Raw genomic sequence first — 17079 nt, forward strand, 5'->3', positions numbered from 1 at the left:
CTAACTGAAATTTCTAGAAATATTGAAAGCTGATTGTTAAATATGGCCATTATTAAAAATTAAATTGTATAAACTTTAAGGTGAATATATTACAAAGGTAATAGTATTCAAATCTCATCACTTCCTAATTATTTTACTACATTTTTGTATTATCCACCTGGTAGCCATGTTTTCTAGTATGATATTATCTATCTCTTCCCAAATTCACATTTAGTGATAGCATATGAGTAGCTTGAAATCTGCAACAATTATAGTTTGAAATTGGCCATGATAGAGTATATATGCCACAGAAAGCAGCAAACACTGTAAGTCAGGGCTTTATTTTCCTGGAGAACAATTGTTAAACATCTACCAGCACAGCGCTGCTAATGTTATACCATTTGTAAGTGCTACTTATAGAAAATAGGGTACAGTTATTTGCTGATTAGAATGAATGAACAAAACAAATTAAATTAGTGGTCTATTATAAAGTAAGTAAAAATCGTATGTAAATATAGATGAGGAAATAAAGATCCCTTCAAAGTCCCATGGCAATATTAATACTCTCTTCTCTACCATTAAACCCAAGATATGCTAACATACTCAAATTTGCAATCTTAAATAAACTTCTGTTTCATTGTTTTAGTAATTTATCTGTATATTTAAATTAAATACTCTGTTTGATAGATATCCAGTAAAATGGGCGCCCATTATCATTGTATCATTTGTTCAGCAACAATCACCAGAAGGACCGATATGCTGGGACATGTTAGGCGACATGTGAATAAAGGAGAGACGAAATCCAGGTATATTGCTGGTAAGTTGAGCAATATATTAATAGGTAAATTCTTAAATAATGGTCCAGTTATTATTTTCAGACATCAAGTAGATAAAATATAGTGACTTCACCATTTAATTGACTACTAATCCATGACTTCAGGTTTCTTTTCTTTCTGTAAGGCTCCTCATAACATTTAACTGATTGATGCCAAAGTAAATATAGGTATCTTAATGAAAGATTATAGATAACTATGTTGTACTTACTGTTGAAAAACACTGGAAAAAGGAAATAGAGTGATATAAAGATCATTTATTATCCTGAAGTGCTATCAGGTTATTAATAGGTTATTATTACTGAGGCAGCCCTTCTCAAAATTAAGATTAATTAAGACATCATGCCCTACGGCATCCATTGTATGTAATGAATTAACTTCTCTCCTACACATCTAAAATGGTACTATGTACCTTTTAAGAATTGAAAAAAATAATTTTCTGTAGAGCTTAATTTTCTAATAGAATCTGGTTTGAGAAAGGCTGATCATGTGAAATATGTCACATGCCACTTAGGTAGGCGTAGAATATATAATGCAACACTAGGAAAGGTTACGATGATTTGGCACTGTAAAAAAAGAAATGTGGGGGTGGCTGGGTTGCTCAGTCAGTTGAGCATCTGTCTCTTGACTTTGGCTCAGGTCATGATCCCAGGGTTGCAGGATCAAGCCCAGGGTTGGTCTCTTTGCTGAGTATGTAGCCTGCTTAAGATTCTCTCTCTCTCTCTCTCTCTCTCTCTCTCTCTCTCTCTCTCTTCCTCTGCACTCTGCTGCTCTCCACTGCTAGTACTTTCTCTGTCTCTAAAAAAAAAAAAAAAAAAGAAGGAAAGAGATATAGTTGCCATGTAGTTAACATTCTGATCATAATATTATCAAGAAATCCAAACATAAAGAATCTCAGTTATTTTTCCCCACACATGATATGTATGTCTCATTTCTTAAATATTTAAAATAAAACACACAAATATATCGGTATTTCATTTGGGTTTATAGCTAAATGATTCTAATGTATACTAAATGTAGAATCTTTTTCTTTTTTTTCTGTTACTTTATACCCATTTGAATGTAATTTGTGATTTAAAATTATAATCATAAGAAAGTGTTCTGAAGGGGCACCTGGGTGGCTCAGTTAGTTAAGCGTCCGACTTTGGCTCAGGTCATGATCTCACGGGTTTGAGCCCCACATCGGGCTCTGTGCTGACAGCTAAGAGCCTGGAGCCTGTTTCCCATTCTGTGTCTTCCCCTCTCTCTGTCCCTCCCCTGCTTGTGCTCTGTGTGTATCTCTCTCTCAAAAATAAATAAACATTAAAAAAAAAGTTCTGAAATCTAGCATGCTCAGGAAGTATAGTGATTCTTAGTCATCCATGATAGCTAATGGAATGAAACCATATAGAGATACTAATTTTATAACAGTTATACCACAGTAAGATATGTTTAACAGCCAACCTATGTAAATAAATGCAGCATAGTAGTTTGATGAATAATATAGGTATTTTAGAATTTTTATAATGGTTTTATGTTAGGTTAATTGTTCTTAACTAGGTTTCATAATATAGATGTATTATGTTCTAGGCAGATAAGATTTTAACTTAAACTTTAATTGCCCAAATACTTAATTGAATGCTACTCTTTCCTACAGACAGTACTGAACAGATAGATCAGTTTAGGGTTTTTCTTCTTTGATATCTGCCCGGTTGATTACATTAACAAAGTATTATAAAGGAAAGTTATTTCTTTTAATGTATATTGTTTTAGATACTTAGAATTATTTTGTATTTCACTGGAAATCTTTGTTTTTCATCTTAGCTTCTGCTGCTAAACCACCTAATGAAATTTTGAAAGAGGCAGACACAGATGTACAAGTTTGTCCTAACTATTCTATACCTCAAAAAACAGATTCCTATTTTAATCCCAAAATGAAACTAAATCGGTAAGATGAATTGAAAAAAGGGTTATGGGATGTTTCAAATGATTACAAATGTGACCTTCTTTTTATGTTCTAATATATTGAAGTTTAAAACTGGGTACAGAATGAAAATCATCTGTTTTAGTATTTTTCAGAATGATTGTTTTCTTTTTTTCCTACCAAACTAATTTCTTTCTCAGTAAAATAGGCCTGCCTTTATATAATTAATGAACAGGCTGGTGCTTTAGTGGGCAAGTTTTATTTATGAAACCATTATTCATGGTGAATGCTTGTTTATAGAACCCAGTTAGATTGATAGTTTAATTTCACACATGTTTAGTTCTTGTACTACTAGGTAAAGAATATGTTACTACGTCTTCTTTCAAAATAGTTTGTATAGTAAATAGGAACCCTAATTCTTACTATTCTTAAATAAAATCTAGAGTGATGAAGCCATGATGCAATAAGATTATTTCATATTATTATACTTTTTTCTAGACAGCTAATATTTTGTACATTGGCTGCTTTGGCCAAGGAACGAAAACCTTTGGAATGTCTAGATGCCTTTGGAGCCACTGGTAAGTAATGAAGCTTTTTTTGGATCCCACTTTAATTATCAGATTTATGCAGTATCTTTTCTTGGAAAATTTATATGGATATTGTATCTAGCAGAATATTTTTACATAAAAAGTAAAGACCCAAGGTAAATATTTTTATTGTGCAAAAATTTCAAATGTATACAAAAGTAGAGTTTAATAAATGAATCCCTGTGTATCTGTCACTCACTTCAAAAATTATCAACTTAATGCTTGTTCGTGTATATGTATCTCATGCACTTACCCTTATACCTCCTCCACCATCCTTCATCCCTATTACTTTGAAACAGATTACAAATATGTCATTTTATCTGTAAATATTTTCAGTTGGATCTCTAAAAGATAAGGACTTTACAAAAATAAAACGTTGATACCATTATCACACATTGATATCATCAAATGTTTAGCTATGCTAAACATAGCTAGAGCTAGGCTCTCACAGTTTCTTAAAAAATCAAGTAGGAATTCAGATGAAGACTATGCATTTTCATTGTTTGAGATATCTAAGTGTCTTTTTGCTCTGTATTCATTTCCATCATTTTTTTTTGCGTGTGTGATGATTATTTGTCGACATACAGCTTGTCTATATGTCTATTGTCTTTTCCAGAGTCTAGATTTTTGCTGATGGTATCTTCATAGCTCATAAAACCTGTTTCTTTATCTCTAGTATTTCTGTATATTGGTAGTTATCTCCAGTATTCCTGTATATTGGTAGTTATCTCCAGTATTTCTGTATATTGGTAGTTGAGTCTTCAGGTTTGATCAGATTCAAATAGGATTTTTTTTTTTTTCCCAAGAATACTTGTTTACTGCAATTAGGAAGTATTTGATGTTTGGTTGTCTCTCTTTTTTTGTGATGTGATAAATTGCCTAGTCATTAGGCAGGGGGGTAAGGTGAAATTTTAAAGACTGAGAACATTTTCCTAAAAGAACTTAACAGTAAAGAAAAGATCATGGAAGAGTAGAAAATTTCTAAGAAGCCACCTGTACCTAATCCAAGTCTTTCTTTTTAAAGGTTAGAGGAGTATATTCTTGGGAAGTTTGTAATAAAAGGATGTAAGCGTGAGTTAGCTCTCCTTTTCAAGTTCCTCTTCACAGGGAAAAGTAGTGGTTAAAAGCAATTTAATATCTTGCATAATCTGATCCCAACCTACTTTTCCAAATTTAGTTTTCAGCATTTTCCCTTGTACACAACCCTTTACTTTTTTCTTTTTCTTTTCTTTTTTTTTTTCCTTTCTTTTCTTTTCTTTTCTTTTCTTTTCTTTTTTTTTTTTTTTTAACATTTTAGCTATTTCACTCATCCCCTTACCCAGCTCCCTTCTGGTGACTACCAATTTGTTCTCTGTATTTAAGAGTCTGTTGTTCTGTTTGTCTCTTTTTTCCCTTTGTTTGTTTTGTTTCTTAAATTCCACGTATGAGTGAAATCTTGGTATTTATCTTTGCCTGTCTGTTTCACTTAGCATTATACTCTCTAAGTCCATCTGTGTTGTTGCAGATGGCAATATTTCATTCTTTTTTATGGTTGAAAGGTATTCCATTGTATATATACCCCATTTTTATTCTATCAGTGGATACTTGGGTTGCTTTTATATCTTAACTATTATAAAAAATGCCACAGTAAACATAGGGATGCATGCATATATTTTTTTGAATGTGTTTACATTTGCTTTGGGTAAATAGTCAGTAGTGGAATTACTGGCTCATGTGGTGATTCTGTTATTTTTTTTGAAGAATTTCCATACTGTTTCCCACAGTGACTGCAGCAATTTACATTTCCACCCACAGTGCATGAGGGTTTCTTTTTCTCTGTACCCTCACCAACACTTATCTTGATTTTTTTGATTCTAGCCATTCTTACAGGTGTAAAGGTGATATTTCATTTTTATTTGCCTTTTACTCATGATTAGTGATGTTGAGCATGTTTTGATGTGTCTCTTAGCCATTTGTGTGTCTTCTTTGGACTCTTGACCACCTTCACCCAGTTCTTCCACCCTCTGCCCCCAACTCTGGCAACCACAAATCTGATCTCTGTTTCTATGAGTTTGGTATTTTTAGATTCCACATATAAGTGAAATCATACAATGTTTGTTTTTCTCTCTTTCACTTAACATAGCACCCCCACAGTTCATCCATGGTGTCACAAAAGACAGGATTTCCTTCTTTTTTATGGCCAAATAGTATTTTATTGTGGGTGTATATGTGTGTGTGTATATCACATTTTCTTTATCCATCAATGGACACAGGTTGTTTCCATGTCTTGGCTATTGTAAATAATGCTGAAATGAACTACTCTTTTTTTCACCTGAAATCATTAAAGCTAATGTTTGGGGAAGATCTTTTCAGTCCTTTCTTTTAATGTTCCTTTGTAAATTTATATCCGTTCATAGCAGTTAGTCTGCATGCTTCCCCATCTCTAAAATGTGAATATCAGAACTTATTTCACAAGCTTGTTATGAGAATATGAAAATTTTTGTAAAGACCATAGTGCATAGTAGATGTTAAATATTTACATTTATGAGGCACATGTATGGAAAAGCTGGTCTATACTTTTAGTACATGGGGGTTTTCTAATCCACAGTGGCTGGGCCCGTGTCACCATCTCCTTTGTAATGAATGTCCCCTCTGACTCTAATCCAGTAGGTATAGAGAGCCTATGAGAAGAGGCTTTCTTGGTCTGAATTCTTGATCTTTGCTTACATATACAAAGTTGTTCTCTTCAATTCACAGTGATGCTATTGTGCAGTTTTGGAAACATATTGGTCCAGTAAAGTTGTTTTCATATTTTGGTGCATTAGGTAAACTTTAGCAGTGGGGGGAGTTCCAACTTCCCACCCACCAAGCAGAGTAACTCCACTCTTACTCACATTGTATGTTGGCTTTCTCTGTAAGATTTAGTTTGAAAAAAGCATTCCATTATAAGAAATTTTAAAAAAGAAAACCTATTCCCCAGAATAAAGAACAAACAAAAATTTTATTTGAATCTGGATTATAGAAAAGTTTTGGAAGAATTATTAATGGAAATCTGCTCAACACATTTTTTGTGTGTGGTCACTTTTCTTCAGAGGCTTTGTAGTGAGTAAGTAGAAAAAGTTATGTATGAAAATACTAAGATTTTGAAACATGTGTTTTTGTTTTTATAAAAGAGTATATACTTTATTATTATATACTGTTTTTATTCTTTAATTAATTTAAAAAATTCATTTTCTGGGGCGCCTGGGTGGCTCATTCAGTTAAGCATCTGACTTCAACTCAGGTCATGATCTCATGGTTTGTGGGTTCGAGCCCCGTGTTGGGTTCTGTGCTAATAGCTCAGAGCCTGGAGCCTGCTTTGGATTCTGTGTGTCCCTTTCTCTCTGCCCCTCCCCCACTCGCACTCTGTATCTCTCTCTCTCTCTCTCAAAAATGAATAAATGTTAAAAAAAATTTTAATTCATTTTCCTTCAAATTTTTCCTAAGGGATAATGGGATTACAATGGGCAAAACATCTTGGAAATGCAGTTAAGGTTACAATTAATGACTTGAATGAGAACTCTGTGACACTGATTCAGGAAAATTGCCATTTAAACAAGTTGAAAGTGGTGGTAGACAGTAAGGAAAAGGAAGAGAGTGATGATATTCTTGAAGAAGGAGAAGAAAATCTTGGTAACATTAAGGTGACCAAAATGGATGCCAATGTACTAATGCATTTGAGATCCTTTGATTTCATGTAAGTGAAAAACTTTGCTGTGTCACTTTCTAAACTGGCCTGGATTGCGGGGGGGGGGGGGGGGGGCGGGGGGGGGGTTGGGATGGGGGGCGGGTGTTGGAGGGGTTAAAAATTAAGATGGTTGTTGTTTATTTGAATTAATACAGTTTTTTACCATTGGCCTAAGGAAAGCAGTAGGAACATTTTCTAGCATTTGAAATAAAATTCCCAAGCATGACAATTTTTCTCTAAAACTGATTGATTTTTATATGTCTGACATATCATATGGTCATTTTCTTACATAATTTAAAAACAGAATTATATGTTTAAGATAGATTTGTAAAATACTTTTGAATCCATGGAATTTTATCATTAGACTTAATGACAATGGTACCATTTTGATTACTAGTATGATTTTAAATATGTCTGTATTCTTTCTGATTTTAGACACCTAGACCCTTTTGGAACATCGGTGAACTATCTAGATTCTGCATTCAGAAATATAAGAAACCTTGGCATAGTGTCTGTGACTTCTACAGATATCAGTTCTTTATATGCCAAGGCACAACATGTTGCCCGGCGTCACTATGGCTGTAATATTGTCCGAACTGAGTATTACAAGGAACTAGCAGCCAGAATTGTTGTAGCTGCAGTGGCAAGGTACCAGACTGACAGCAATGTGCCTAGTATGTTTGACTGTGTGATAGAGCTACTATTACAAAAAGTGCCAGTTGCATTTTTCAAAAAATTCACAGGGTACAAATTCTCTATTCATGTCTGTGATCTTGATTTGTTTGGTAATCTTATGTCGTATCTGTTACAATTTGATTTAAAAACTTTTGTGTCTAGAATAGTTTACTCTCCAATTAAAAATTTTATTAAAGTAAGTAGTAATAAAGAAGAGATAAGAATGAAAGTTAACTTCAAATCAGTTATTGTAACAACGTAGGGTAGGTGGGGATACCACCGTGAAAAGAAAAAGCAAAGGTTGTTTTTAGATTTAGAAAAAATCACTGTTATATGTCCATTTCATCTCTTTACATAGTTTGAATAAAATGATGGCTTATATGGGCGCCTGGCTGGCTCATTTGACAAAGCATGTAACTCGTGATCTTGAGGTCATGGATTCAAGCCCCACATTGGGTGTAGAGATTACTAAAATAATAATAATAATAATAAACATAAATAAATTTTAGAAATGATGGCTTATATACTTGATTCTGCAAAGTGGTCTCACCCACAAAACAAAGTTCTTTTTTCATCAGGATTTCTAAAGAAAGCAAGGAAGATTTCTTTGAGCACCAGTTTGATTCAAAAAATTATGCTAGAAGAAGAATATAACAATATAATATAAATTGACACTGAGAACATAGCTAATGCATGATCAGCCAGCTTGTTCACTAGCCTCAACACTAGCTTTCACAGCAGTTAGATTGAAATTCCTACCTTAGCATAATACAGATTATTAAACTTCATAGACCTTTGGAGTTATTCCTAATTAGCTGAAAACTCTGATATTCAGTTTGTATACCTACCAAGGACCTAGTATATGTGCTTAAAAATGTTTATGATGTAACATCAACAAGTTGAAATTAATACATATGAAATAAGTTTAGTACATATAATTGCAAAGGGAAAACTACATAAATGATGTATCAGTTAGAATTTAACCCAAAAGTCTATAAAATTAACAGTGTCAGAAACTTTGCCTATTCATTTTTCACTTAACATTCAGCATCTGGTATACTATCCTGCAGGTAGTACTCAATCATTGTTTAGAAGAAGCTTTTATAGAAAAAAAAATAGATAAAAAGAAAGGGTGGTGGTGATGACAAGAAACAAATTGACACTGAAAATCAGAGAACGTAGTCTTTTTTTTTTTTAGATGTTTATTTTTGGGAGAGCATGTGCAGGGGAGGGCAGAAAGAGGGGGACAGGGGCAGAAAGGGGAGGGGCAGAAAGAGGGGCACAGAGCCCAGTGTGGGACTCAAACTCACAAATGGTGAGATCATGACCTGAGCTGAAGTCAGACGCTTAACCAACTGAGCCACCCAGGCACCCTGAGAATCTAGTCTTACTGACTAGTCTTATTGACTTAATTCCATAATGGAAAATGTCTAGTCACTAAAGATTCTGTCAAGCATCCTTTATTTCCTGTGTTTCAATTTGTGTAAAGGTTATACTAATGATCTTTTAAAAACACTGCCACTAAGAATTGAATTTTCCATATTTTCCCATAATCCATCCATAGTTTACTGTCCAATTAATATTGTCAATATAAAAATGCCAAGGAAACATGATGAGCCCCCAAAATAACTTAAAAATTTTTTGCAGAGCTGCAGCCCGATGTAACAAAGGCATTGAAGTACTGTTTGCAGTGGCTTTAGAACATTTTGTGTTGGTTGTTGTGCGAGTTTTGAGGGGGCCTACTTCTGCAGATGAAACAGCCAAGAAGATTCAGTACCTGATCCATTGTCAGTGGTGTGAAGAGAGAATTTTTCAGAAGGATGGTAATATGGTAGAAGGTAAATTCAAGCTTCTCTTGACTGTATATTGTGTTTATATACAAGCCTCCAATGAATAAGTCTTTATCACATCCCTAATTATACATGTTGTTGTCCTTTGATTTTAAAGATTACAGTGCTAACTTTATTTCCTATACTGGATTTCCTTTCATCAACAGACAAGACATGCGTGTGAGTTTATTAAAGTTATTTACTCATGCTATATTCAATTTATGCTCTCTAGCCCTGCCCTCTGTTGAAACATCTAGAAATAACTTAGATTCCACTGTCACTAATTTTAGGAACATAAGTCAGATTACCTCTTTGTCTGGGTGTTTCAAATCATTAATTTTATAAGAATAATTATCATGTTTCTGGCTGAATACAAAAACCATCAGTTATAAAATTCATTCAGTAAACATTTACTGAGACTCTACTATATGCCAGGCATGGGGATCAAAGAAAAAAATGAGGCTTATGCTGTTTCTATTTTACTTTTCTGGGACATAGAAACAGTTGCCCATTATTTTCTGTTAGAGTCTTCACATTTTTTAAGAACTCTTTAGATATTAGAGTGTAACCCCAGTGATACGAGTTGCAAATATTTTTTCTCATTTTATCACTTCTGTTGGCATCTATTTTTTAGTGTTATTTTGATTGCATTGAAGAGGATAGATATCATTGTGGTTTTCAAGGTTCCTAATAACTTAGTATGCTTTTCATTTGCACAAGTACTTTTGCTTCAGTGTTAATTGATAGTGAGAATGGAAGGCATCCATCATTGTTCCTTTAGTTCTCTGTGGTGCTTTCTGATTCAAGCATGAGATACCTATCATTTATCATGTCAAGAAAATATCCTTCATTTCCAGTTTTACTGTATTTTAGCAAGATGTTGAATTTTGTCATGTATGTCAGCATCTGTGGAGATGATTGTGTGGTATTTCTCCTTAGGTCTACAGATTTGAGTAATCATAATAAAATTTCCCAATATTGAACAATTCTGACTTTCTAAAATAAACTACTCTGCCAGGAAGTATTTTCTTAAGATGGATTCTGTTTGCAGGGCACTTGGGTGGCTCAGTCGGTTAAGTGTTGGGCTCTGCACTGACAGCATGGGACCTGCTGTAGGTTCGCTGTCTCCCTCTCTCGCTGCCCCTCCTCTGCTCGCACTCTCTCTCAAAAGCTAATATATAAACAGAAAAAAAAAGATGGATTCTATTTGCTAATTTTTTTTAAGTTTTTGAATTTATTTTGAGTGAGAGGGTGAGAGCAGGGGAGGGAGAGAGAGAGAGTACCAAGAGGCTCCATGCTGTCAGTGCAGAGCCCCATGTAGGGCTAGAACTCACGAACTGTGAGATCATAACCTGAGCTGAGATCAAGAGTTGGATGCTTAACCGACTGAGCCACCCAGGGCTCCCAATTTGCTAATTTTTAAAATTTTGTTTTAATATTCATAAATGAGATGGTATATAGTTTTCCTTTTTAGTAGTAATTTTGGTTGGGCTTTGGAGTCTGTTTAAAAGGAATTTGGAACTTTGCCCTGTTTTTCAGTGGTTGGGAACAGTTTTAGCTTTAGCTTTTCGAAATTATTTACATAGAGTTGAGCCAAGTGGTATTCATTGGTTCCTTTTAATTTTCTTGGTTTCTGTGGTTATATTCTTGTTTTTTTAAATTTTTAGTAGCTGTCCTTTGCTTATGCTTTTGAACTTTTATCTACAGTAGTTGTTTTTTTAATCAAACATTTTAAAGGATTTTTGACCTAATTATTTACTGTAAAGAAATTGGATTTATTTTTGAATTTGCTTGCAATCATATAGACCTTGCAGAGTGTAAATGAGTCTTTCAAAGAAGTCAGTTCGCTCAGAATTTTCTATAATTTTATCAACTTGTAATACATTGTTTCAAAAGTCAACTAGTTTCATAAGTCTTAGTAAAATAATGACCCCTGCCATACTCCCTAAAGTTACCAGCTAAAATATCAGAGCTATTTCTTCTAATGTTTACATCCCTATTTCTAAATGGCATGTTTATAGTACCTATAACTTCTTTCCATGGAAGAATATTCAGCTTCTTAAACCAACCTAGTCACATGCGTGTACCTCCCTTCTCCAGTGTGGCTAAATCAGTATTCAGTGTTTATATTTTTATAAATATAAAACTATTGTTTACAAGTTGTATTAGTTATCTGTTGCTATGTAACAAATTAGTCCAACATTTAGTGGCTTAAAACAACATTTATTGTCTCATAGTTTCTCTGAGTTAAGAATCTGGGCATGGCTTAGCTGGGTCCACTAGCTCAGGGTCTCCAGGCTGCAATTAAGGTGTTTGCCAAGGCTGCAATCAAAGCCTGACTGGGTTAGGATCTGCCTACAAGCTTATTCACATAGTTACTCCCTGGATTCAGATCCTTGTAAGTTGTTAGACTGAAGACCTCAGCACCTTGCTTGCTGCTCAGTGACTTCCCCAGTTCCTAATCATACATTCCTCTTTATCTAGTTTCTCATGGCAGCTTGCTTCACCAGAATGATCCAGCAAGAACCAGAGAGAGCGTGAGAAAAAGCAAGACAGAAGTCATGATATTTTGTAACCTAGTCTAATAATATCCATCATTTTTGCCATATTTTAGTAATTAGAAATGAGCTCTAGATGTAGTGATCTCACACTTAAGGGGAACTACACAAGGGTATGAAAACCAGGAGACAAGGTCATTTGCTATCTTAGAAGTCTTTTCCAACACAGATGAACCAGTTAATATGCTGTAATAATGTTCCCTTTTGTAAATGCAACTCTTGGATAACTCTGGAATTAATCCTTAGCTGTTTTTGTTCCTTTTTTTGTGTATGTGCACTTTTCATAATCCATTCCTAAACCCTTTGCTACAGTTTCACAGCTTCTTCCTGTGTGGGTAGGTGCATCAGGCTATCTTCAGTCCCAGTGTCACCTCCCTGGAGACAGTGCTCCCACTCTCCTCTGGGTGCTTTGTTTTGCAAGTCCGCTGAAAGGTGTCGTCCTGGGGCTTCCTTTTAACCAGCGTCTTGGAGATGTTCTTTGGCTTTCTCCTTCTGATGAGTCTCCTATATCTTGGCTCTTGTATATTTTTCCACTATCCTTGTTTATTTTCTCATTTTGAATGAACACTTTGTAGCTTCCTGAGAAGAATCATGTGGCCAAGTATAGAATTGTAGGTCATAAATCGTTTTTCTTCAGAATGCGTAAGGTATTATTGTATTCATTGTCTTCTAGCCTCCAATATTGAGAAGTCTGCTATTGTTCTTATATCTAGTCCTTTGTGTGTTTTTCTCTGTGAATGCTCTTAAAACATCCTTTGTTTACCCAGTATTCTAAAATAATTTTGTAATATGTGTATTAATTCATCTTTTTAAATTTATTGTGCCTGGATAATCCGTGAGCCCTTTAAGGAACTTGAGTTCTTTAGTTCTGGGAAATTATTTTTAATTTTAATTCTGGTGTAGTTAACACACAGTACTATATTAGTTTCAGGTGTACAATAGCATGATTTATCAGTTCCATACATTACTAAGTGCTCACTAAGACAAGTGCACTCCTAATCTTCACCTATTTCACACATCCTCCTCAACCCACTTTCCCTCCGGTAAACCATCTTTTCTCTATAGCTAAGAATCTGTTTTTTTGATTTCTCATTTTTCCCCCCTTTGTTTGTTGTTTCTCAAATTCCACATATGAGTGAAATCATGTGATATTTGTCTTTCTCTGGCTTATTTCACTTAGTATTGTACTCTGTAAACCCATATATGTTGGAAATAGTGAGACTTTATTCTTTTTAATGGCTGGATAATACTCCATTTGTGTATGTGTGTGGGTGTGTACACCATATCTTCTTTACCCACTTATCTATCAGTGGACACTTGGGCTGCTTCCATAGTTTGGTTGTTGTAAATAATTCTACAGTAAACATAAGGATGCATATATCTTTTTGAATTAGCGTTTTCATATTCTTTGGGTAAGTACCCAGTGCTGCAATTACTAGATCATAGAGTGATTGTAGGATAGTTCTATTCTTAATTTTTTGACAAACTTCTATACTGTCTTTTTATTTTTAATTTTTTTAAATGTTTCTTTATTTTTGAGAGAGAGAGAGACAGAGCATGAGCGGGCAGGGATAGAGAGAGAGGAAGACACAGAATCCAAAGCAGGCTCTAGGCTCTGAGCTCTCAGTACAGAGCCCGACATGGGCTTGAAACCACAAACCAGGAGATCATGACCTGAGCCAAAGTCGGATGCTTAACCAACCGAGCCTCCCAGGCGCCCTTTTTATACTGTCTTCTACAGTGGCTGTACCAGTTTGCATTACCACCAACAGTGCACGAAGGTTCCTTTTTCTCCACATCTTTGCCCACACTTGTTGTTTCTTGAGTTTTTCTTTTTTTTTTTTTTTTAATGTTTCTTTATTTTTGAGAGAGAGAGAGCAGGGGAGGGGCAGAGAGAAGAGGGAGACACAGAATCCAAAATAGGCTCTAGGCTGTCAGCACAGAGCCTGATGCAGGACCCAAACCCACAAACCATGAGATCATGACCTGAACTGAAGTCTGATGCTTAACGGACTGAGACACCAGGGTGCCCTCCTTGAGTTTTTGATTTTAGCCATTCTGATGGGTGTGAGGTGATATCTCATTGTAGTTTTGATTTGCATTTCCCTGAGTGATGTTGAACATCTTTTCATGTGTTGGCCATCTGTATGTCTTCTTTAGATAAATGTTTGTTCAAGTCTTCTGCTCATTTTTAATTGAGTTATTTGGATTTTTTTGGTATTGAGTTGTGTAAATTCTTCATATATTTTGGATACTAACCCTTTATCATATATGTCATTTGTAAATATCTTCTGCCATTCTGTAGGTTACCTTTTAGTTTTGTTGGTTGTTTCCCTCAGTGTGGAGAAGGTTTTTATTTTGATGTAGTCCCAATAGTTTATTTTTGTATTTGTTTCCCTTGTCTCAGGAGACATATTTAGAAGGATGTTGTTATGACCAGTTTCAGAGAAATTACTGCCTCTGTTTTCTTCTAGGAGTTTTATGGTTTCGAGTCTCACATTTAGGTCCTTAATTCACTCTGAGTTTATTTTTATGTATGATATAAGAAGGTAGGCCACTTTCATTCTTTCCCATGTAGCTATCCAGTTTTCCCAACATCATTTGTTGAAGAGACTGTTTTTCCATTGCATATTCTCGCCTCCTTTGTTAAAAATTAATTTACCTTATATTTGTGGGTGTTTTTTCTGGGCTTTCTATTCTGTTCCATTGATCTCTGTGTCTTTTTTTTTTTTTTTTTCCCAATACCATACTGTTTTGATTACTACAGCTTTGTAATATAACTTGAGATATGGAATTGTGATAACTCTAATTTTTTCTTTTTCAAGATTGCTTTGGCTACTCAGGGTCTTTTGTGGTTCCATGCAAATTTTAGGATTGTTTATTCTAGTTCTGTGGAAAATGCTGTTGGTATTTTGATAGGGAGTCATATTTAAAAAAATTTTTTTTAAAGTTTATTTATTTGAGAGAGAGAGAGAGAGGACAAGAGAAAGCACAGGAGGGGCAGAGAGAGAGGGAGAGAGAGAGAATCCCAAGCAGGCTCCACACTGTTGGTGCAGAGCCCCACATGGGGCTTGATGTCAAAAACCATGAGTTCGTGACCTGAGCCAAAATCAAGAGTCAGACATTTTAACCAACTGAGCCACCCAGAAGCCCTGATAGGGATCACATTTAATCCGTAGATTGCTTTGGGTAATATGGTCATTTTAACAATATTTGTTCGTGCAATCCATGAGCGTGGATTTCCATTTCTTTGTGTCATCTTCAGTTTCTTTCATCAGTGTTTTATATTTTTCAGAGAACAAGTCTTTAACTTCTTTGGTTAAGTTTATTCTTAGGTATTTTGTGATTTTTTTAGTACAGTTGTAAATGGGATTGTTATCTTAATTTCTCTTTCTGCTACTTAAATAAGTGTATAGAAATGCAGTGGATTTCTGTACGTTCATTTTATATCCCACAACATTACTGAATTCATTTACGAAGTTCTAGCGGTTTTTTTGGTATAATTTTTTGGGGTTTTTTATATATAGTATCATGTCATCTGCAAACAATGAAAGTTTTACTTCTTCCTTACCAATCTGGATGCCTTTTGTTTCTTTTTGTTGTCTGATTGCTGTGGCTAAAGCTTCCAGTATTATGTTGAATGAAACTGGCAAGAGCAGACATGCTTGTCTTCTTGACCTTAGGGAGAAAGCTCTCAGTTTTTCCCCACTGAGTATGACGTTAGCTGTGAGTTTTTCATATAAAGCCTTTATGTTTCCTCTAAACCTACTTTGTTGAGGGGTTTTGTTTTGTTTTGTTTTGTTTTGTTGTTTTAGTTTATTTTGAGAGGGTGGGGGGAGGGGGAGAGAGAGGATCCGGAGTGGGCTCTGTGCTGACAGCGGAGAGTCTGATGTGGAGCTTGAACTCATGAATCATGAAATCATGACCTGAGCTAAAGTCGGGGCTTAACCAACTGAACCACCCAGGTGCCCCGAGGGTGTGTGTGTGTGTGTGTGTGTGTGTGTGTGTGTGTGTGTGTGTGTTTTAAGTTTATTTATTTTGAGAGAGACGGAGAGAGCACAGTCAGGGGAGGGGCAGAGAGAGGGAGAGAAAGAATCCCATGTAGACTCCATGCTGTCTTTGCAGAGCCCAATGCAGGGCTCCATCTCATGAACCATGTGATCATGACCTGAGCTGAAATCAAGAGCCACTGACTGAGCCACACAGGTGCTGCTCCTTTCAGCACATGAAATAGGTCATTCCACTTCCTTTTGGTCTGCAAAGTTTCTGCTGAAAAAGCCACTGATAGGTTTATGGGGTTTCCTTTGTATGTAACTTTCTTCTTTGCTCATGATACTTTAAAAATTCTCTCTTTATCACTACTTTTTGCCATTTAAATTACTGTGTGTATTCATGTACCTCCTTGGGTTGATTTTGTTGGGGGATCTCTGTGCCACCTGAATCTGGATATCTGTCTTCTTTCCACAGATTAGGGAAGTTTTCCACTATTTTTTCTTCAAATAAATTTTCTGCCCCTTTTTCTCCTCTTCTTCTGGGATCCCTATGATGTGAATGCTGTTGTGCTTGATGGAGTTGCTAAGTTCCCTAAGTCTGTTCTCATTTTGCAGAATTATTTTTCTCTCATCAGTTGAGCTTGATTACTTTCCATCACTATTTTCCAGATTGCTAATTTGTTCCTTTGCTTACTTTAGCCATCTAGTATATTTTTTATGCCATTTATTGTGTTCTTCATATCTGATTGGTTCTTTTTTATCTCTTTGTTAAGGGTCTCACTGATGTCCTTTGCTGTTTTTTCAAGACAAGTGACTATCTTTATGATCATTATTTTTAATTCTCTTTTAAGAATATTACTTCTATCTGTTTTGTGTAGATCTCTTGCTGTGGTTTTGTCCTATCCTTTGATTTGGGACATATTCCTCTGTCTCCTTGTTTTGTCTCTGTGTCTATGTGTTAGGAAGGTCAGCTACATCTCCTGCTCTTGAAAGTAATGGCCTTATGAGGAAAAGGTC

The 17079-nt window shown here is 35.2% G+C and overlaps 1 protein-coding gene across 4 annotated transcripts in view; it reads left to right on the forward strand.

The window, feature by feature from the left end:
- Positions 1–17079, forward strand: part of TRMT1L (tRNA methyltransferase 1L) — a 40654-nt gene that overhangs the window by 10807 nt on the left and 12768 nt on the right. For all 4 annotated transcript variants that reach the window (XM_060643697.3, XM_060643698.3, XM_078441101.2 and 1 more), the window contains 6 exons: positions 667–796; positions 2616–2739; positions 3214–3293; positions 6768–7017; positions 7444–7656; positions 9331–9521. In XM_060643697.3, the coding sequence (XP_060499680.1) occupies positions 667–796; positions 2616–2739; positions 3214–3293; positions 6768–7017; positions 7444–7656; positions 9331–9521 (988 nt within the window). The remainder of the gene's footprint in view (positions 1–666; positions 797–2615; positions 2740–3213; positions 3294–6767; positions 7018–7443; positions 7657–9330; positions 9522–17079) is intronic.

This window comes from Panthera onca, chromosome F1 (assembly GCF_046562875.1).
Source record: "Panthera onca isolate mPanOnc1 chromosome F1, mPanOnc1 haplotype 2, whole genome shotgun sequence".
Lineage (NCBI taxonomy): Eukaryota > Metazoa > Chordata > Mammalia > Carnivora > Felidae > Panthera > Panthera onca.